Genomic DNA, 22567 nt, shown 5'->3' on the forward strand with positions numbered 1-22567 from the left:
TCCTCTATTGCAGGGCGCTTTCAAATGCAAATGTACCAAAATAATAATCTATGGCAACACACTAATTCCTTAACAAACTGCAGGCAAATGCTTTACAAATACAGCCATTCAATGTGCTGTTTTTTTCCTCTCTAACGTTCAGTTAGGCCTTTTAAATTTAGCTGCAGAGCTCTGACTGTGCAACAGACTGTTTTAACAGTAGGCTGCCGTTTAAAGATTTAACAGGACAAACATGTAACATTCAAAAGGCAGGATGACATTGATTTGGCCTGTAGCCTATTGAAACTTTGTAGAAAATGTTTAAAGGCAAAGCGATAAGTTAAAAGTCTAGTGACATAGTGAAATATTAGAATTAATTTGGCAGCGAAAAACACGAGGAAAAACAAACGGCGTTTACAAGCACAGACAAATATTCATGTAAATAACTGAGGGTTTCAAGATTAGTGTCAAATAGTTGGAATTTATATAAGGATTATAAACATATTCCCACACTGTTGGGCACCAAGTTATGTAAATCTCTGTGGCCCTCACACACACACACACACACACACACACACACACGCGGTTACTTAAAGTAGAGCCATAGGCAAACAAGGCAGATGTTATATTAGTTTTTTTTTTTTTTTAACTCTCAACAAGGCCACATAAGTGTGTGTGTGTGTGTGTGTGTGTGTGTGTGTGTGTGGTGTGTGTGTGTGTGTGTGGATTGGGATGAGAGCAGCAGCGCAACGTCCCGCTGACTTGCTCAGAGGCCTGATCAATGCGACATTACTAAACACTGCTACTTAACTTTTGCCAATAGCCAGATTCGAGTAAATATACTTTAGAATACATTAAGTGTGATGCATCAGCCACGGAGTCATTCAAGAAGTCATGAAAAGATTAGTCTGTCTCTATCGAGTGATTCCTGGGAAAGAGACAAGCTTGCGGGAGAATTGGCCCAAAAGAAACACCCCTCATCAACGCAGTGTGTTTTAGATAAATTAAATCAAATATAAAGTAAGTTTTGAGGGAAGTGGAAAAAATAATTTTAGGGATCTTGCCGCATAGAAATGTGTTCCTGTGTAAAATCATCAAGGACAAAAATAGTTCTTATATTTTTACTTTTTAAAAACTAATTTGGCTGACTTAATATTCAATAATAATGAGGATAATTCTAATATAATTGTGTGAAAAAATTTAGTAGGATAAAGGAAAAAATAAATTAAATGTAATGCGTATTTTTCACAGTGTGTTTACAGCACTGAGCCAAATGAAAAGGTGCAGCTTAAACTTTTCAGCTGACTGCCATATGGTCACTTCCTGTAATGAAACCGCTGGCTGAGACAGGTCAAACACATAACAGGATGGACCCTAACTTACACCATTTTAGCAGAATGCATTTTTGGCTCTATCGATCCTTCAGAAATGCATCGAGCTCAGCTCCTGGTTCAGCATTGATTAGCTGATCAGTAAACGACAGCAGTGCTTAAAGATAAAAACAAAATGCTTTGGGCCTCACAGAGGACTTTAATGGTGAGCTGTGGTGAGTTTAAAACAAACTGTAGCCTGCTACCAAAGTCCTGTATTAAAACACAGTGTTACAACTGTTAGAAAAAAAGGGGATTTTATGTTATCAACAAATAAATTAAAACGCACAAAAATGTCGCTGCACAATCACTGTAGTGTGTGTGTGTGTGTGTGTGTGTGTGTGTGCGCGCGCAAAGTCGATGCCAACGTGGTGCTGAGACCACTGCCTCGCCCGCTGTTATTAATATGAAATAAATCACCGGGTCTCTGCGGCATCGCCCCAGTCACACCGCAGATATCGACACAGTTAATATTTCATATTGTATTTGCCATAGGATACGCTTATTTAAGTATTCGAAAACAGTACATTAAAATACAAATTAAAACTGAGCTCTAGGCGGATACATGGATTTTTTAGGGGGAAAAATAGCTGGGTTTACTCTGCATTCAAATTTTTTATTTTGGCTTTCTTATGACCGATTTGTCCAAGCTGCATAAAAGACAAGAAAACAACATTGATTGGAAATGGGAAAAGTAGACTGATCAGTTCCCCACGCCATGTTGGTTCTGCTGTTTTTAATCTGTGTAGACTTAACATGACCTTGCATGGTGCAGTGGAGCCTAATAAAAAAAAATAGAGAAAGTAAGAGACACAAAGGGGGGAAGCTCTGATATGAAGTTTACAAGTTCTTGGTGAAAGTATAAAACTTTTCAGCGCGGTTGTTTTGGGTTGTAAACCCTGGTGAATTAGGAGCAAGGAGCCAGCAATGAAAGTTAACATCCATCACCACCGCGACCAATAAGCTGCTCTGGCCGGCTGGCTGAGCACAGATGACGGATTCGCTGCTGTGCGGGCTTCGGTAATTCATTTTCGATAGCAGTGGTTGCTGGGATCAATACAGGGACATTAACCCAAGCGGACACTGCTGTTCTCCTGATGGCACAAGCCAAAAGCCACCATCCCTCGTTGGCAATCAGCAAAGACACAGTTTTTAGGGTCATTATTTTGGGGAGAAGAGGAGCTGTGTGCCAAGGCCACTGATATCACAATTTATCAGTGAAGTTATGGATGGCCGTGACCTAACTGTTGGTAAACACTGGTCAGGGAAATTATTTTATGCAATTTGCGAATGATTAGTGATGCCACTTCCTGGATTGTTAGACTATTTTTTCTCAGGCTCCGGGTCGAAATCCTAATGGCCTCATTTTACATAACATCGGTGTAAATGCCAAGGCTTCTCACTTGGTAACAGTGTTCACATAGTTTACAACTTAAGGCCCACAGTGGACTCACACACACACACACACCACTTACAGTCACACCCTCCACAGTGTGTTCAAACATGTCTAAAACATGTCACAGAGGTGTTGATGTGTGTGGGATTTTTTTTAAATAACAGTTTTCTAATGTGCCACTTGTCTCAGCACATCACCCTGTACACACCTGTACACACTGGGACTGAACACCACAATCACACGCAATCACAATCACAATCCTGTGATACATGATATATTTTTGTGGAATTTATAATCCGATTTTGTTTTTCTGTGTAAGATTGGTATTGATTCAAATCACTGTTCATTTTGGTCGGCTTTCATGGACAAAATAACAGGAACAATCTACAGTATAATGCCAGCTAAACACAATACTATCACAGGGTACCTCTCCACTAATCTACAGGCTGTATACGGCAAGATTATTAGTTTTAACAAAGTGAATGTTGGAATATTGACTGTATGTTATTGAATTACTGCACCGCATCATGCAGGTGATCATAATATTGTGTCCACCCTATGTAAGAAGCAATATCTGAAATAATATATATAAATGTACTCAGTGTTTATAGGAGATGGGAGTCTATAGACAACTTCAATGAAGCTTTATACACTCTTGAGTTTCCACCAAATGCGCGTGACTTGTTCGTTAGCCCTTTCACAAAATCCAGTCCCCCGATCTCAACGTGCCGCTATAGGCACCAACCTATCGATGCATCTGCTGATCCATACCTACTCTGACACTGATGGATTGCTGACCCGGATTGACGTCAGCGAGCAGCAAGTTTCATACAGAAGTTTTACAAGGCATGAAATGTTATGGGAGAGTTGATGTGTTCAGAGAGTTTGATTTTCGTGGCCCGAGGAGCTGCGAGGAGATGCGAGTGGGGTCAAAGCCTCGAGGCGAAAAGAAACTAGACGTATTTCTTCAGAATCATTTTTTTTCTGAGGGTGAGGAATCACTTGTGAGGAAAAAGCTGAGCGAAAGACTAATTGAATGTCAGGACACTGGATAGAGACATTTTAGTCGTTCGCTTTTCAGATTTTGAATGCAGGTGTGGTTACAACTGGGGCGTGTCAAAGGTCATCCATGCACGAATCGCCATTTCTTGCACAAATTCAGTAGTTGTTTTTTTCAGTAGTTATCAGGAAATTATGCATCTTCAAATTAGTCTGAGTGAATATCAAAAACAACAAGAAGCGGAGGCTGTAAGCTATGACCTCCTCTTCAAGATTAGTTGTGACCTTCTCATTACACTCGTGGTCTGATGTGACACATGTCAATTAATATTTAACTTTAAAGAGAGACATCACATGCGCTGCTGGCGCCGTGTCAAACGGTTTTATCAGAGAAAACAAGGAGTCGCTCTTATCTTATTAGTGTAAACGTTGCACACGCTGCAGAGGATTGCGTTTTTGTGTTTTATCTTAACAAGTGTCTAATGTAATCTTTTTCAGCAATCCGAGGTTCAGTGTGCAACACGAACAACCCATGACATGGGGGGCCAGTGACGTCAGGTTGGCCCCAGACAGAGTGCGCGGGTGCGAGGATACACCACGGGGGCGCGCACATGCGCACAGGCTCGGTCTCACCCTGACATGAGCGCGGGCGCGTCAATATACACACAGAGAGCAGAGCAGCGCTTTGGGTATAGTAGAAGGTGCTCTACAGCGAAAAGAAATCCAGGCAGGCGCAGACACCTTCACGCACCGAGCAGAGGGGTTTTTTTTTAGTGGCGGTGCAGTTTGTGTGGCGGCCGGGACCCGATCTTTTAAAACCATGCTGGATTGACTGCAGAGAGGCAACTACAATCAATGGCTTGGCTTTGAAATCGTTCAAAATTTATTGGAAAGGAGTGTGAGATAGAGCGACAGTGAGAGAGGGAGAGAGAGGGGGAGAGAGAAGCGAGGGAGAGAGCGAGAGTGGCGAGAGGGGTGGAAATAAAGATCCTTTTCAACAATGGAGCTTACAATGGAAAACATTGGAAATCTGCACGGTGTATCTCACTCCCATCAAACGAGCGACTTAATGAACTCCCCGCACGCGCGCCAGTCGTCGGCGTCGCATCGGAACTTGGTGTCGCACGGACGGTCAGCCATGGTGTCCAGCATGGCCTCGATACTGGAGGGAGCGGGGGACTACCGCACGGACCACGCTTTGTCTGCCCCCCTGCATCCGGCGATGACCATGTCGTGCGACTCCGGGATGAGCCTGAGCAGCACCTACACCACGCTGACGCCGCTGCAGCACCTGCCCCCCATATCCACCGTCTCGGAGAAATTTCACCATCCACACCCACATGCTCACCATCATCCGGCGCACCAGCGGCTCGCCGCCGGGAACGTCAGCGGCAGCTTCACCCTGATGAGGGACGACCGAAGCCTCGCCTCCATGAGTAACCTCTATGGCCACTACCCGAAAGATATGTCCGGCATGGGGCAGCCTCTGTCCCCTCTGTCTAACGGTCTCGGGTCTTTGCACAGCTCTCAGCAGACTCTCAGCGCCTACGGCCCCGGAGCTCACCTCTCCAACGACAAGATGCTCTCCTCGGGGGGCTTCGAGTCTCACGCGGCCATGCTGTCTCGAGGCGAGGAGCACCTGGCCCGGGGTCTCGGGGGCCACGGGGCCGGGCTCATGACATCCTTGAACGGCATACACCATCACAGCCATCCGCACTCTCAGGCAAACGGGTCCATGCTGTCAGACCGGGACAGGCAGACGGTGGTGGGAGGCGGGCAGGGAGCTGGGTCGGGGCAAGTAGAGGAGATAAACACCAAAGAGGTGGCACAGCGAATAACGGCAGAGCTCAAGCGCTACAGCATCCCCCAGGCCATCTTTGCTCAGAGGATCTTGTGCCGGTCCCAGGGAACTCTGTCTGACCTGCTGCGGAATCCTAAACCGTGGAGTAAACTCAAGTCTGGCCGGGAGACGTTCAGGAGGATGTGGAAGTGGCTCCAGGAGCCCGAATTCCAGCGGATGTCAGCGCTCAGGCTTGCAGGTGAGTGAGGAGACAGCTCCCAACCTGAGTGATGTGGAGGGATCAATTAGAAGTCAATGTGGCGAGACTGTCAATACCTGCTCAAACAGACATTACTAGAAGTTATTAGTCGATTGTATCGAGTAAAACTTCATCATGACAGTTGGGGTGTTAAATGTTTGGGGGGGGATCTATATTTTGATTGATGCTACAATCCACGATAGTATAAACAGACGCTGTGTAACACTGGAGGTGATATAAACAAGAGAGCAGAACTGGTGCAAACGCAGTGTGCACAGACATGTTTGTTTTTACGCACATACTGTAGTATACCACTTTTACGCACGGATACAGCGTGGACACAGACAGACAGACAGACATACAGACACACACACACACACCCTCTCCCTCTGTCTCACTCACACAAACAAAAACACACAGAGAAACAGAGACCAAACAAAGGAAATCAAAGTCGGATGTGACCAAAATTGATTGCATCTAGCTGCCATTACTTCCAAAGTAAAACAAATCTGCGCTTTGAGATAACACAGCTGTTTTACTTTGCATCAAAAGAACTTGATTTAATACTTTGGCACTTCCCCCTGTCAAAATTGCGCGTCGCCGCAAACAAGGATCGTCTGAGGCCTGGCCAAAGAGTCAGGGAGGTGGTGGTAGGGTGAGCGTGACCTCCTATGGATCAATATTTCAGGTCCAGGGGTCCCCTTTCAGAGTAGCGTACTAATAAATGATCGATTCGGATCTGAAAGACAGAGACACAAACAGATGCGTCTTTCTGCGGCCTCTGTTGTCTCCTCTGCACCCCAGGATATCTTGTCTCCAAAGTTGGTTTAGGGGCCTGTGTAGATATTCTGTAGCTGAGTGATTGCTGTGGTCTGTGTGGTCATTTGTGTGGGTCCACTGTGACATGACAACAGAGAGGCACTGGGCATCCCTCTCTGTTCAGAAAGACACAGACGGTGACACACACTGTCTCTCCGTTTTGGCTCTCTGAACGGTTCATCTCTTTGATCCATCGCTCTGATTTTTATTGCTCAAAGATTATCCCACTAAACGCTGTGATTTGAACACACATCCCCGCCCACCTTTAAAAAAAAAAAACCTTTTAACACTTACAACCTGCTTAACAGGACGTAAATGAAAACGAGAGACGTCGCAGTGGGGCTAAAACAGAGATGTGAAGCGAGAGGTCCCCTCTCATTGATGTTTGTGTAAAGGCCCCCGTTTAGACGTGCTGTGCTTCCAAACGTCAATCAGCTCTTCTGTGTCGTATTTCAGCGAACGGTTCAATTAAGCAGATATAGTGGCATATTTTAGTTCCAGTCGATGCCCTATTGAAAAGCACTTAATGGCATGTAAATTGTTCCTTTGCGCATTTAGTGGGGTTCTGGTAAATAAAGATTTAAACACTCCACAATTGTCTCTTTAAGTGCCACTGCTGTTAAAGCTAATTGGGCTGTGGGGTTTTATATCTTCCACACCCGGCACCGGGATAAAACCCCTCCCCAATTCAGCTGACATGTTGGAGTGGCACAGTCCTGTGCAGTGAACACCTACAGCATATTTTAATGTGTTAAGGCCCAGGACAGCCTATAGGTGTAAGGTGCGTGTGTGTGTGTGTGTGTGCATACGTGCGTGCACATTTCTTCTCTGTGGCTGCAGAATGGAAATTAGGACTGCACACTTATCAGTTACAAATGATCCTGTTTTAAAATACATTTTATCAAACATTTCAACCAGATCTGTTTGCTTTTCTTTGTTGAAACAGCAGATTTCAAGACCCATATTGTCCATTGTGCATTAACCAGCTGTCTCAATAGGTCTCAGGGAAAAATCAAGTTGGGCAAAATGACAAATGATTTATATGTAAATGCAAGGAGCAACATTTTACTTATTGCATTTAAAATCACCATTATCCTCGGTCTGCATGTGGGCTGTAGAGTAGGGGGTTGACGGAGGATGGGGTGGGGGGGGGGTTGTGATGCTGAAAGTGAGGCTGGGCCATACTCGCTCGGCCACATCAATCAATAAATTCAAATTACTATTCCAAATTCATCACAGTCACACAAATCAATGCAGCTGCCCTGCTTAGCTAATGTGAAAATGCCAGTGTCTGCGCACACACATGACAATCCACTCCTGAAACGAAAAACAGAGCAGAGAGATAGGCCTGTTTGGAAGGGGGGGGGGTTAAATGTGTGTCCTTCACGCTTAACATCTCCCAGTGCAACGAGGGCAAAAGACCCAGACGCTTTTCCCGCCTATTGTGTTCTTCATATGCACGGCCACAACACTAAGGTCAAACAAAGCATATAGGACTTTTTTATACATACTCTGCGCATCTTAAAGCACACGTATTAGTTGACCGCAGTGTTAAATAAATAGGCTGCTTCATTGTAAAGGCTGCACGAGTAAGAAAGACGCGGGCAAAGTGAGGTTTGGGAGGCATTTAAAGATCGCATTAACGATGAAAACAATTCGTCTTTGCATCTGTGTTGAATTCCACACTCCATCTCAATGTATTTGGTCGGGTCAATACAGCCCTGATCGATAAGGATAGCCAGTGCATCTATCAATTATCCCGCCTCAGCACTCTCTCCCATTGGTCTCTCCCCCGGAGCAGAGAGGGGGGGAGGCGGGAGCCGGAAAAGAGGGGGGAAGAGGACAGCTGTTATAAAAGAAAAAAAAGAAAAAGAAAGAAAGAAAAAACGCTACTGCACACCTTTTTCTTTGCTGTGATCGTGTTCCATTTGTTGTGTGTAATGCACTCTCACTCATTCACCCTTTGGGGTTTGGGTGATACAATCATTCGGGTGCTATTCACGCCTATAACACGTCTTTCCAGACAGATGCTGGACAACACGGAAAATATTGTATTATATCCCCCAAAAGCCAATAAATGGCGTGTTGTATGGAGCATACAGTCCTATTTCTCACTGTAACACCAAATATACTCTCCTATGCCTTCATCCTGTGCTTATAACAATGATAAGGTGCCATGGCATGCCAAGGCCCCTCTCTCTCTCTCTCTCCCTCTCCCTCTTTAAAAAAGCGCAGTTGGTTCATTACCATTTGAATGGCCGGAGCACGTGCCAGGGTGTGCAGGTCAAGACCCGCAGGACACAGAGGAAAAACATTGTAGAGAATGAGGGTGGGAGGCCTCTATTCATGTTTCAATGGACTACACGCAGTTTACACAGGCCTAATCCCGGAGCAACACCCCCACCCTCACCCTCACCCTCACCCCCATCCCGTCCCCGTCACACTGCGCCCTTTTCCCCTCCGCAAAGCCCTCCATCATTCTCTGTGGTGGCCTAAATATATTTTCATTGAGCTGACCAGTTGTCTATTTTAGGACAACTCTTCATTTTAGGCTGAGGTTAATAACTGTGAGATAAATGCGGGCTTTTATCTTATTGGGTTGGCTCACACCGATAAAAGTACCATATTTTAGAGGATAGAAGGTATAAATTATTGCTTTTCTGCAGATGGAATAGATTTATTTTGATGTGTATTTTTTTTTACCAGAAGATGATAATAGTCTGGCTACACATCTCTCTACCATAAGGAAGCCTATAGTTTTTACTCAGTAGGCCGGTCACTGGTTTTAAGGCGCTGTCCAGGGTGCTGAAGTGTTCGCCCGTCCACACACAACCGCAGGATCCTGCCTCTGTTTCGAGGACAGTTCAAGGTGGTGAACCGGAGTTTTTACCAATACATAGTTAATAGCATTCTTGTAGGCCCTAAACACCATTATTTCATCCAACAGCTTCCACCCATCGATCAATATTACAATCCACAAACGCGTCAATCACACCATCCTGCATCCCACTTTCCAGTCCAGCGCGAAGCCAGCCGGGGGTTTCCATTTAAAATCACATCTCTAGCTTTTTTGAGTGTGTTGTTGTTGTTGTTGTTGTTGTTGTTGTTTTGGGAGCTGCAGACCGGAGGTCGTCTTTATTTTGGGATGCTCACCAAAATATCCTAAAGCAGCAAAAATAGTAAGGAGTGATGCTCTCTCTTTTTTAGGGGGGGTGGGGTCACTTGAGCCAGGATAATGGGTTTGATTTGATAGGGCATTAAGATGTGATTGATGCGGGATAATCTTAAACAGGATCTTTTTTTTTCATGAAGAGATGGCTTGATGTTAGCCTGCGAAATGATCGATTGGTACTTTAATAATTGATGTGTGAGGGGAAGATAGGGGAGTAAACAGTGCAGCTGCGGTTTCAGAGCCTCGTTGTTCGTTAAGCACAGCAACGTGTGCTGTAAGTACTGAGACACGCATGTACAAGCATCGCCTCTGAAATCCTCTGGTGGGAGACCAACAGTCATTTTCTTGAGGTTTTACCTCGAGGCTATTTTTTTTTTTTTTTTTTTTTGCTTAAATCCCGGCCTCGATGCAACTCATACCAGATGAAATGACATCTCACGCCTTGCATCATTATCTGCGCCCCTGCACGATGAGGCCGGGTTGTATGTGGTGGAGCCTGCACTCAATTAATGCAGCTTTAAATGAGCATGAATCTTCATGTTGTAGGCTCAAATTAATATTCATAATACACATACTCTCTAAAATATGATTGATTCGGTTTGTTTAGAGGACTGTCTGCAACTATAGAGGCCATAGCTTCAAATCCTGCACGACTGCATAACGCAGGACAATATCATAGCGCCGGCTACAGCCTGCATACGTGTCGCCTCCCCGTTTCCTCTCTCCTGTGTGTATGTGATCGGGATGTAGAGTGCGTCTGCGCCACATTGTTAAGGCCGATCTGGCGAGCCCTGAATCTGTATCGATTTCCATTCCCCCGGCCTCTCCTTTCCATCTCTGGAGCTGCGCCATGCAGCCATGCAACCCCCCCACCCCACCCCTCCCCAGCCCCCACCCCACCCCGTCTCCACCATGCAACACCATTTCTCCCATTAACAGCTCACCCTTCATATCGCACAGCAGAATGACTAATGAACGCGCGCCCTCACGCTGGCTTGTTGCACACCTCGCAGCGCGCTCTGGTCAAAAAATAACAGTCAAACCGCTGACTTTCAAATCTGAGAGGCTTTAGCAAAGCGCCCCGTCCGTTTCTTGCGATAGAGCGGGATTAGCAGCATGAGACGACTTAAAGTTCACAGTCGTTTAACCTCTTTTCGCTCATTATGAGTCCCACCCACACTGTTCTGGTCCTGGGCGCACCGCTCTGACCACGTCGACTTTATTATTCAAAATAATGTAATTTTAATAGAAATCAGATTAGTCCGATTGAAGCAGGAGCAAGCACTGTCTCCCGTATCTTCACCCATTTCTCTTCTTGCACACGAATGCGGACACACACACACACACACCTCGTTCCAATTCACACGGGGTGGTGGTGGTGGTGGGGTGAGGCTGGGGTGGTGGTGGGGCGCTTAGCAATTAGAAATGCAGCAGAGGTCTGGACTCTGTACAGTCTCGAACACCGTCTCTTCTATTTTAGATGATCAATTCCTACGCTACTCCGTCGCCCCCTCGCCAAACCGGATCGATAGGAGAGAATGACCTTTAAATCAAATTGCTGGCAGAGTCGACTGAATGCACGCAGCTAGCATCAAAGGGTTAATGGCACTGTGTGCGTTCACCACCACCACCACCACCCCCCCTCTCTCTAGGCAAAAATACAAAGGGCCCAAACCTCAGATAATCATAATTAAATCTGATTATTCGTCCTTGTGCTCTCAAGTCAAATAGGTGCAACAAGGATTTGAGGATTTGGGGTGTGTGTGTGTGTGTGTGTGTGTGAGAAGATGGCTGATGAAAAAAAAGACACACCGTGACTTTTGACCTGCCACAGTGTGGAGTGGTTTACATAAGATCCAAAGCAAGTGGCGGTTCCAAAGAGCAGGGCTGTTGTGCAATTAAAATGTTGACCAGAGCACATCAGGGGCCGTGTCAATGGAGCTGCAGGCCGCTGTTATGTAACGCCGGGATGCCTGCCCCCCCCCCCCCCCCCCAAAAAAAAAAAAAAAAAAAAAAAAATTGGGTCTGCTCCGTGCGTCCTGCACTGATACGCGTACCACTGCTCTCTCTGCAGTTCCTGCAACCAATCGCACACAGTCTTTACAGAGATAACGTGAGTGTTGCAAAAGAATCCAAAATAACTAAACGAGGAATTTGGCCATCGCCTTCTCCTCTGACCGGATTCATCCAATCACAAGCCTGGTGATCCAGTCTGATTTGTATTCAGCAAACACCTGAGATGTCAGCGCTCAGGTAACAGATGCGCCAGGTGTTGCTGCTCCCACAGAGCGAGGACTGGGAATGAATAAGTAACGGATTACTTTTTTAGGTGGAGGGTGAGTGGTTATAAATCTGCGTCCAGTCGCGGTGGAGCAGTAGCGGCGAGGCAGTGATGCGTCCACACACTGGCTGCTTATCTGACCGTCCTGACAGGCCATCGCTTATTAAAGGGCCGATAATGGCTTGTTTAATGCGCAGGCTAAAAAAACGAGGCAAGGACACTGTCCACACAATTAAGGAGAAGAGAGGCTGGACTCCACTGTAAGGTTTCTGTAACAGCAAGAAGTTATTTCATGTCGTAATAGCTGTTAAAATCTGATGTTTCTTAGACGGAGGGAAACATTCATCTTATTTCTACTTTAAGAAGTGGCCGTATTTCAGAGCAAGAAGAACGTGAGTTTCCAGATGAAAAAGATGAATGCATATATTTTTCTTATAACAAATTAAATCGTATCTTGCAAATTTGCTTTACTAGTTGAAGGGAAAATAAAATTTTGAGAGTCAGTAAAAGATTAAATGAGGTGCTGAAATTGACATTTTTGCAACGCAGTCGGTTGAGTCTCTTTGAATTTTAATGATTAATCTCCGCGTGAGTGGTGTAATAAAATGAAACTGTGGGTAAAGACAGAAATGTTCAAATTCTCCCGCTGACAAATCGTGTCTCGACCTCGCCTTTTTTTTTTTTTTTTTTTTTGAAATGAGAGCCTGCAGATGGTTTGTACGGAACCTCTGTAAGTCTTTCTACAGGGTCGATCACAACAAAACCGCAAACACACACACACACACACACACACACACACACACAGCTTATCGTACCCACAGATGCAACCCGAAACTCCGGTTGGGCAACCCCACACAGATCAACAAAGGAACAAAACGACTGTGAAATCAATTGATGAATGAATCGATGTCAGCCCATATAGCCTTTGTATTACATGTTATTAAATATAACGAACTGGCTGCTGCGGGTCTATTCTGAAATTATTAATCTGTTTAATTTGTTGCTTTACTGAGCCGGTGTTAAAATGCTGACTTATTGTTTCTGCAGTCATTTAGTCGGGATTTCTGAATGTTTAGAAAAACACGGCAAGGTGTGTGTGACTGTGTGTGTGTGCGTGTGTTTCTATGTGTGTGTGTGTGTGTGATTAGGTGTGACTGTGTGTTGATGGAAATATTTGTCCTTTTCTTAACATTTCAAATTAAAAAGCTGCTATTTTAATAAGAAATGTATTTCCACCATCAAATATAAATTCTAAAATTATTATTATATTTTTTTATAAAATATTGTTGTGTTGTATTACTGTAGTAGTGTAGTATTATTAATATTGTACTTGTACTATGTAAGAGCACTGCTATTGCCATAGGCTGAATTCGCACAGAGTCAATTAACCTATTAATCATTAAGAATTAAATGAAATAATAAGCAAATAAGACACACACACACACACACACATATATATATATATATATATATATATATATATATATATATATATATATATATACACACACACACACACACACAACCTGGGTTTGCAAAAGGCTACAAATAGTTTTCTAATAAACGCTAATATAAAATAAAAACCTTTAAATTAAAGAACCCATGAAATTTACTGGAGAAAAATAATGGCAGGACACTTTATTTGAATCTAATAGGCTGTTTTGCTTCGGAGAAAAGAGACCATGTAAATGCAGTTATAGGTCAGTGCAATAAGCGCTGGGTTAGAAAAATATCCCTGTTGACTCTCTCTTCACATGATTGAATGAGAACTGTATTGAATTGAATCTGGAAGATTCCTGCATATTGAAATCCTGTCTGTCTCCCTGCAGAGAGTAAACAGTATCACCTGACTGCAGATCAGTTTACTGATTCCCCTGCGACAAAATTAGCAGAGAAGTGACAACTGACCGCTGCTGACATTTGAGGAAAATGATCATATTTCCTGCGCTGCAACTTTTTTTCAAAATCAGTGCACCTCCTCATTAGTGGTGTAAATACTGAAAGACAAACTTTGACCTAACTGATCTCTATATGCATGGGCAGTCCCGCGAGATTTAGAAGTTATTAGTATGATGCATCTTCAAAAGGGAAAAATAAGTCATTTCGGTTTTTTTTTTAATCCTCGGCTCATCTGTTGGTTTTCTCTGTTTTTCACTATAAACGAGCCTCCGACAGATTTACACAGCTTTAAAACGCGTGTAAACTCTGTTCAGTAAATGAAAAGGAGTTTACAGGGAGTCTGGGTCCTAACACCGGTCTTAGATCTGCATGAAGCCCAGACTTGCGAGTCTGTTGCCCGGCTACAAAGCCTCTCCAACCACCGCTCACCCAACAAATCCAAAAGACAGATTTGTTTAACTGTTAATTAATTTTATTAGTCAATTCTTTATGAGGTTAAATTGTTTATTTTTTGGATTTCTTTTAAAAAAAAAAAAACATATGTATGTTTGTGGTTTCATATTTTTAAACACTGATCTGAGATTTCGAGCACCCTCGGAAAATTTCGGCAAATACAACTAATATTCAATCACGAGCATGATTCGTCTTAATTTATCAAAGTGAAGAATCAAAGAATCTCATGTTAAATTCATAAATGACAGAAAACACACACACACACACACACACAGCGGACCCCCACCTGTTGTTTGTGGCAGATGAAACCGCACAGGCCTACCTTCCTGTCTCCACAAAAAATAAAGCATCATGATCATTACCGCTATCACGCATAACTGATCAAAGCAATTATGAATGAAATCAATGATAATCGCGGATAAGAGTATCACACTAACAATGGATCCACTTATACAAATAAATGGCACATGCGGACTAAGGCTGCTATTAAACTGGCAAAAAAAGATCATAATAATGCAGGTTAAAATTCAGTCACATGCTTCTCTCAATCATGCGCTTAAATGGCTGAGTGCATTTAATTATCTAAAACCTCATAAGGAGCGTGATCATCACAGGCAGCAGCCTTTACTGACTATTGAATTTTTTCTTCTTTAGCACGGTGCAATTTCTTAGGTTTACCACTGGGTTGCTAATAACACGTGGGGATGAAAACAGAGCTGAATAAAATTATATCTCTCAGGTTACATTTTCTATATATATATATATATATATATATATATATATATATATGCTTTAAAAAATATAAATTGCAGGCATGACTGTGGTAGCTGCATGATACAGCAGAACTCAAAGGTAAAAAGCTGTAGAGTGAAACGTTGCAGGAAGAGTCTTTGGAGGACTGAGGTGGTGGATGTGGGCGAAGGTGTAACTGAGTTCAGGTTGAGTGTTATTGAAGTGCTGAAGAAGAAATGCCTCGCAGCTGAGTCGCGGGAGAAGGCAAACAAACAAATTGTGTCGCTTTATCAGTATATTAACACCAATTCTCACTCATTACATTAAGGAGTATTGAGCTGGAAGTTGTTTTGGCCTGGCGAAGAGAGAGAGAGAGAGAGAGAGAGAGAGAGAGAGAGAGAGAGAGAGAGAGAGAGAGAGAGCTTGGCACTGCCCTGCAGCCTGAATGGAATAAATGCCACCGTGTACGGGGGGGGGGTATACAATCTGCTGCTATCAATCTTTAGGGCAACAGTCCATGCGAGACAGCAGAGACGTTACTTAATAAATAGACTGAAGCTCAAACGTCAAATTGCCCAATCATGCTTCTTACAATATGGAGAAGAGTGCAACTACAAGCACACTGCATAGATTATCAGTGAGGACAGGACTGCCTCCTAACAATAAATGGGCTGCAGTGTGTGTGTGTGTGTGTGTGTGTGTGTGTGTGTAAACGCACCGAACCATAACCGGTAAACACGTTTATTGGTAAATTAATTAAATCAAACAGACTTTGACCTCGTCCGTTTAAAAAAAAAACAAACAAAAAAAAAAAAACAGTGATCACAAACAGAGGCTTATGATTGGATTTCACACCGGGGGCAGACTTTGGGAAAATGAACAACAAGGAGAGAGAAATGTTTAGATGCAGATGTGCAATCATGGTTTCATGGGCGGAATATTAGGGCGTTTTGACTTTCTCATTATGAGCAGGAAGGGCAGTGATGATCAATGAATGATTAATGCTGGGGATGGACTCACACCTGCAGGGACGCGGGCACAGTCAACACAGGAATTCAAAGAAAAAAGAAAAAAAAACAGGTGGTGACGGTTTACTCGTTTTCCTCTTATGATATTTAGTCCCACATAAGAAACCTGGATCATCATCATAATCACATCGCTTTTTTTTTCCTGGTGGTGTTTTCGCGTCTCCATCCCCTCCATGAATCTCCTCCCCAGGCCCACTCCCCTCTTTCTCTTTCTCTCTCTCTCTCTCTCTCTCTCTCGAAGGCATAATTAATTGGACGAACTGAATTTCACACACGAATTATTCACGAATCTATCGATCGATATCGAACACCCAGGGCCTTTCTCTTAACCTCGCTTGGATTGTCGTGAAGCAAAGAATATTAATGTCATCAGAGGGAAAGAAATAGGCCTAGGTCGTACCGTTTTTTCATCCGAGCATAATAAAGAATAAGTTGGAGGAAGAAGAAAAAAAAATTTGATAAGTTTAAGAGAAAAGACGCGCGTGGACGGAGTCCAGTCCAGGAGTTGTCATTCATGAGGGTCTACTTAGAATTAATGGGGAATAATATTATAGTAGTATTATACTAGTAAATTAATTATAGTACATCAAAATGTCTGTATGTTCACTGAAAACCTAAGACCCAGGATGGACATGTCTTTGTTAATCAGTCTTTGTGTGTGTGTGTGTGTGTGTTGTGAGGAGCCTGAGGGATCCATTCAAACTAGGTCAGCTCCTGCTCACAGCTCCATATAGCGCGTTATAGAAATCATATCTCTCTCTGCCCCGTGTACCAGCGGGGTGCATACACCTCGCGAAAACACTCAGCGCCAAACCAGGATTTCTGCTCTCGTCCGGCTGCTCTTTGTGCGTGAGTTTATGTCCGTCTCTCTGCTCGGTGCCTACTGTAGCTCTAAAAGCTGCAATGATCGATTCCCTCCCACCCCCCATCCCCTCCCTTCTCTCTTTTCTACGGCCGAGCTTGGTTCAGTAATCAGGGCCCCCTTCCTCACCGATCGATCGATATTGATTACTAAATCCAGCGCCTGTAGCAAAGGCAGCGCACTATGGCGCCCCGCGTGCAGCCGGGCCACGGCGAGAGCGACACCTGCCGATCGAAACGGCACAAAGCAATTCGGTCGATGGGGGGTGGGCAGGACGTGACTCGCCGGCGGACAGAAGCTGGGACGATCTGAGCTTGTTGTGGAGGAACACTGAGAGAGAAACACTCTTCTCCTGGCTCAGTTTTTATGTGCTTATTGCATAAAAGACAATAAACTGAGATTTTTGTCTATTTAATCTTAAAGAGAATAAAATCCTACAACTTGTAATTTATATTCCTGACCAGCATTTTCCCCCAAAGATTTCTAAGCTTCTTAAAAACGAATCCATTAATAGATTTTGCAAGATTCCTCTTTGTGTAACTAGATAGATCGGTGTTGATTTTCCTGTCTGAAAATATACATGACAGTGAGACTATTCATGAAAAATAAAATGTTTTCTTCTTAAAAGAAAGTAGTTTAAATAAATAAAACAACTCCAACTTGTTAAGCTCCTTTGATACATTCTAATTACAAGAGAAAAACAAATCAAACGCGTTTACATTTTAAGGTGTGACATCAGAGGTCGTGTGTGCTTAGTGTGATCATGCATACCTGTGCAAGGTCATGCATCTGGAGGAACTGCAGAAGAGAGAAGTCACATACTGGAGGGACGTGAGGCGTTCAGGTTCACTAGAAGCTGCAGAAAATAAACAGAAACATAGGTTTGACCTTAATATTGAGATAGTAATAAATCTCTACATTGGTAATAATATTGATATCTTTTAGGGGAAAAAAACAGAGGAAGAAAGGTCAGATTCCAATAAAAAATACTGCTGTAAACAAATACACAAGATGTAAAATATATATATTTTAAAAGGTATTTTTACCTTTTAGAATATTCACAGTTCAAACTCCCAGAAAATGTATGCTTTGGTTTTTCTTTTCTTTCTTTCTTTTTTTCTAAACATTGCCAAAAATGTTCAGTAGTGTTGAGGTCTGGTGATTGTGGAGGGAAAAACATGTCATGTGTGTCAGGTCTACTTGCTGCTCCCTCTCTGACTTCAAACAGGCCTGGTACAGCTTCAATGCATGTTTAGGCTCATTGTCCTGCTGGGAAATGAATCCTCTTCAACACAAGCTAAACCTAGAGGGGATGACACGTCTTTGCTGAGTAGACTAGTAGCTGCTCTGCGGTCACTGCACAGCTGATCCAGTGAGAGTCTGTTACAGTCCCTAAAGTCTTTTGATAATTATAGCTTCCTTACACCTGAACATTTGTAAAGCCTTCTCTGCTAACAGAAGCGTCCTCATTGCGTCTGTAATGTTCAAATTGTGATTTGTAGACAATTATTTTTTCCAGTCTGAGAGTTTGGTATTGTTTGGTAAATGGTAAACGTTTGCTGGGGAAGAAATAGTTTGGCAACTGCTGTTTCCCTATCAATGAAATAGCAATAGCAATATCATTCCCAACCATCTTATTACTAGTTTTAACTAAAGTGCAGTGTGATCTGCTCAGCTGGGTTTGTCTTGATTCAGATGTTCTGTTTTTTTTTTTTTTTTACCGGCTGTCAGTTATTGCTACATGGTGACCATTGCTAGGTGACCACGTAAACTAGAGTGCATTAGTTTTCTTTGAATAGCTCATTAGAAAACAGAAAATAAAACTGTAGTTTGATGCTAATTGGGTTTTTTTTGTTTGTTTGTTTTTTACCACCAAGGAGAATAATTTGACCCAATGATGGTTTGATTTCTAATCTGAACTCCTCTGACACTGGCAAGGAATCTGGTAAACACAATTTAACTTTTATCAATGATAAAAAAAAACAAAACAATAATATATCAACAACTGCATTATATTACATGTATAACTATATAATTTAGCACTGTTTTCTATATGTTTAGATGGTCAAAACTACACTAACACTGAGGAGCATACATAAGCATACATACACATGACCAAATGAAAAAGCTTTGCCAAAAAGTTGGATGTCTATCAGTCATAAATGATGCCTGAATAAGAAGCAAGAGGTTATTAAACAAACTGCAATAATAAAAATTAGATACTCAGACCAGAATGAGTTTTCAAAGAGGCCGTTGTCATATTGATGAATGACAAATAAATCAATTTGCCAGTAAATCCATGGTATGAGCTGCCCTGCCAGTATTTGTCTCTGGAATTACTGATATTTAGCTTGGTTTGCGGTTCTATGGGTTCATCAGAGCACATGGACGACGAGGGGTTTAAAAGTGCTTCTTACTGTGTGTCATTACGCTTGGTGCGACTTTGTTAAAGAAAGAGACAACATAATATAATATAATACAATACAATACAATACAATAGATGTAGGAAGTTATAATTCCAGCGAACGCGGCCTCATCAGCGTCAACGATTTCCTCACAAAAGCATTATGTGACTTCTCACAGCTTTAATGGTCTCTCCTGCTCGTCCTGTAGCATCTGACCTGCTGAGACTTAACTCACTGTGACACTGTGAATAATTTCACCAAACTATAAAATGACATCCTCCTCCTCCTCCTCCTCCTTATCATCATCATCATGACTACCCTTAATGCTACAATAAATCAAGGTATTATATATGATGATACACATACTCCACATACAAGCATGCATTTGGACAATTTTGTACATGGCATATTAGCATGTGTGCGTTTCTGTGAGATAAGTTATATATATATATATATATATATAGCTGCCGTGTTGATGGGAAATATGAATATGATGGATGGGCCTGTGTGCAGGTTAGACATCTGTAGTAAACAGATTGGACTGCAATGGCTGATCAATGGGCTCTGTTCCACTGTAATTAGACACACAGCGCCACTGCTTGGCTCCAGCCACTTCAGCATAATCACAACCCCCCACACCTCCCTCAAACCCACACTCTCACATGCACATGCACACACACACAGACAAGAAGAACATAAGAGAGGAAAAATCTGTCCTTACAAGCATCAAGACACACACACACACACACACCACACACACACACACACACACAGCGTGGGAGTGAGACATTATTGAAGGCAAGTATGAAAGTATCAGACAATACCAACGGCAGCAGGTGGAGACCCCACAGGGATGGCATCTCTCTCTCTCTTTCTCTTTTTCTCTCTCCAATTTGCTCTCATTTTTATTGAGACAGTAGGGAAGCTGAGAGGGACACACAGTCCGTTCTGGCAGGATTCGATCCTCGGCCAGCAGGGGAACATGTGGCCACAGAGGTGGTGCCTTAACCTTCCACTCACACTCTCTCTCTCTCACACACACACACACACACACACACACACACACACACACACACACACACACACACACAGTTCCACATGCACACAACTCCTCCCCTCCTACACCATCTCTGGATGCCGTTTCTGCCTTTTTAGCCTGCGCCTGTCTCCTGCTTTCCACCTATCTCCCACAAATACTTTGAGTTACAACACACTTACCCACAATACAACATTCTATTAACTATTAATTTCTGTGTTCGCTGCTTTACAACCCCACCACCCCCATCGGACCCCCTCCCAAACGTAAAAGAGCGCGCTTGGTGTGTTTTCTTTTGAAAATTGCTCTGTGTATGGGAAGGGGCTCATAGCAGCCGGTGCATGCACCTCTCGAGTGTTTGTGTTTGGGGAGGGGGGTGGTGGTGGTGGTGGTGGTAGAGTGGGTTATAAATACCCTCTCAGAGCTCAATAGAGTGGGCTCCAGTGGGCTCTGTTTGAAGTAGCAGACTGTAGACCTGCTGGGGGGGATTCTGACCTCAGTCCCTACAGAGAACCCCCCAATTCCTACAGCAAAGTCGGTCAATATCTCTCTTTCTCCTTCACTCACCGCCCCTCCCTCCTCTTCTCAGCTCCTCTCTTTGGTTCTTACACACACACACGCACACACACACAAATATGCGCACTTTGTCTTACTCCTCCACCTTTTTCTGCTCTTTTCTCTCCAACCTTTTCTTTTCCCTGTGTCGGCCCCTCCTCTATCTCTCATTTCCACACACACACTCGCAGACACTCACACACACAAAATGCTTACTTTTGTGCAACAGTCACTCAGTCCCCCATTGCGACTCAAACTGCATTAATATTGAATCAAACAGCAGTGTCTCCAGCTAGCAGGCAACAGCCAGTCCCACCACCCCACCCTCCCTCCTCACCCCATCTTTCTCTCACCGCAGGCTGGCTCCCTGTCTGCACTCTGCAGGATGGAAGGAATATTCCCACTGGGCAGGAGGCATGGATTAGCTTTAAATCAACTTTAATATGGCAATAGAGATGGAGCTGTAGAATCTCTGCTGATGTATAAACTAGTTTTTATGTGTTTAAGTATTGGATAATGATACATTTAGTTATTTTACTTCCCTCCGCCTCTTTGTCTTTGTTATTTGGCCATGAAAATAATCACTTTTGTATATTTACCTTGCTTTGTGTTCTCTTTTCCCCTCTTTGCCTCCCACTCTCATTCCCATCCCTCCTACCGCTGCCATCCACACCAAGCCTGCAAGCGCAAAGAACAGGAGCAACACAAGGACCGCAACACGGCGCCCAAGAAACAGCGTCTGGTCTTCACCGACCTGCAGCGGCGCACCCTCATCGCCATCTTCAAGGAGAACAAGCGCCCATCCAAGGAAATGCAGATCACCATCTCCCAGCAGCTGGGCCTGGAGCTCAGCACCGTCAGCAACTTCTTCATGAATGCACGCCGCCGCTGCGTGGACCGCTGGCACGATGACCACGGCACCAGCCCCGGGCAGCCAGGCACGTCCGCCACCACTTTCTCCAAGGCCTGAGAGGAGGAGAGGGCCTTCAGAGGGCCGGGGGACCGGGTTGGGACGATGGGCAACACGGGATATTGGCCGTGAAACCCATCTTGTAACAACCCTGCCTGGACCCCGGACTGTCTGAATGTGTCCTCTGCCCCGAAAATCCTTTGTGCCATGCAATCATCTTTTTTGTCAGTCAGAATTTCAAGCTCTCACCTGAAACAAGCATAATCTAAAAGGTGACCAGTGAAGTCAGGTTCACTCTGCATTACTCACATAAGGACAATCATTGATTCTGTCTTTTTTGAAAGAAAAATCATTTTTATGGCATCTGACAAAGTAAAGAGACACCAAAGATTTGATGTTTTTTTTTTTTTTTTCTGGATGGTATCTGAATTATGCTTCACCACCCAAGTAGCCACTAATTCTAATTTTTCTCCCAAACTCACCTCCTTTGTGTCTGCTTCTTTACTCTCTCTCTCTCTCACATCCCCTCTACGCCGGCACACGGAAGCAACAAGGGCGAAAGAACGGCAATAAATCTGACAACAAGAACAGCACATAGCCTTATTATCCAAGCCCCATCCTGCACACACAAG

The 22567-nt window shown here is 43.6% G+C and overlaps 1 protein-coding gene across 1 annotated transcript; it reads left to right on the top strand.

Annotated features, from left to right (window-relative positions):
- The first annotated feature begins 4499 nt into the window (after positions 1-4499).
- onecut3a (one cut homeobox 3a) lies at positions 4500-22038 on the top strand. Its single transcript, XM_018667394.2, has 2 exons — positions 4500-5783; positions 21703-22038. Exons 1-2 carry the CDS (start codon positions 4745-4747, stop codon positions 21993-21995), a joined length of 1332 nt encoding a protein of 443 aa, XP_018522910.1. The 5' UTR covers positions 4500-4744; the 3' UTR covers positions 21996-22038.
- The last annotated feature ends 529 nt before the right edge of the window (positions 22039-22567 follow it).

Source organism: Lates calcarifer, linkage group LG17 (genome assembly GCF_001640805.2).
Source record: "Lates calcarifer isolate ASB-BC8 linkage group LG17, TLL_Latcal_v3, whole genome shotgun sequence".
NCBI classification, from domain to species: Eukaryota; Metazoa; Chordata; class Actinopteri; family Centropomidae; genus Lates; species Lates calcarifer.

Bases quoted from the DNA above. Each gene is read 5' to 3' on its own strand.
- onecut3a (XM_018667394.2), top strand. From the start codon at position 4,745: ATGGAGCTTACAATGGAAAACATTGGAAATCTGCACGGTGTATCTCAC. The intron at 5,784-21,702 runs GTGAGTGAGGAG...ATCCACACCAAG, and splicing joins GTCAGCGCTCAGGCTTGCAG to CCTGCAAGCGCAAAGAACAG.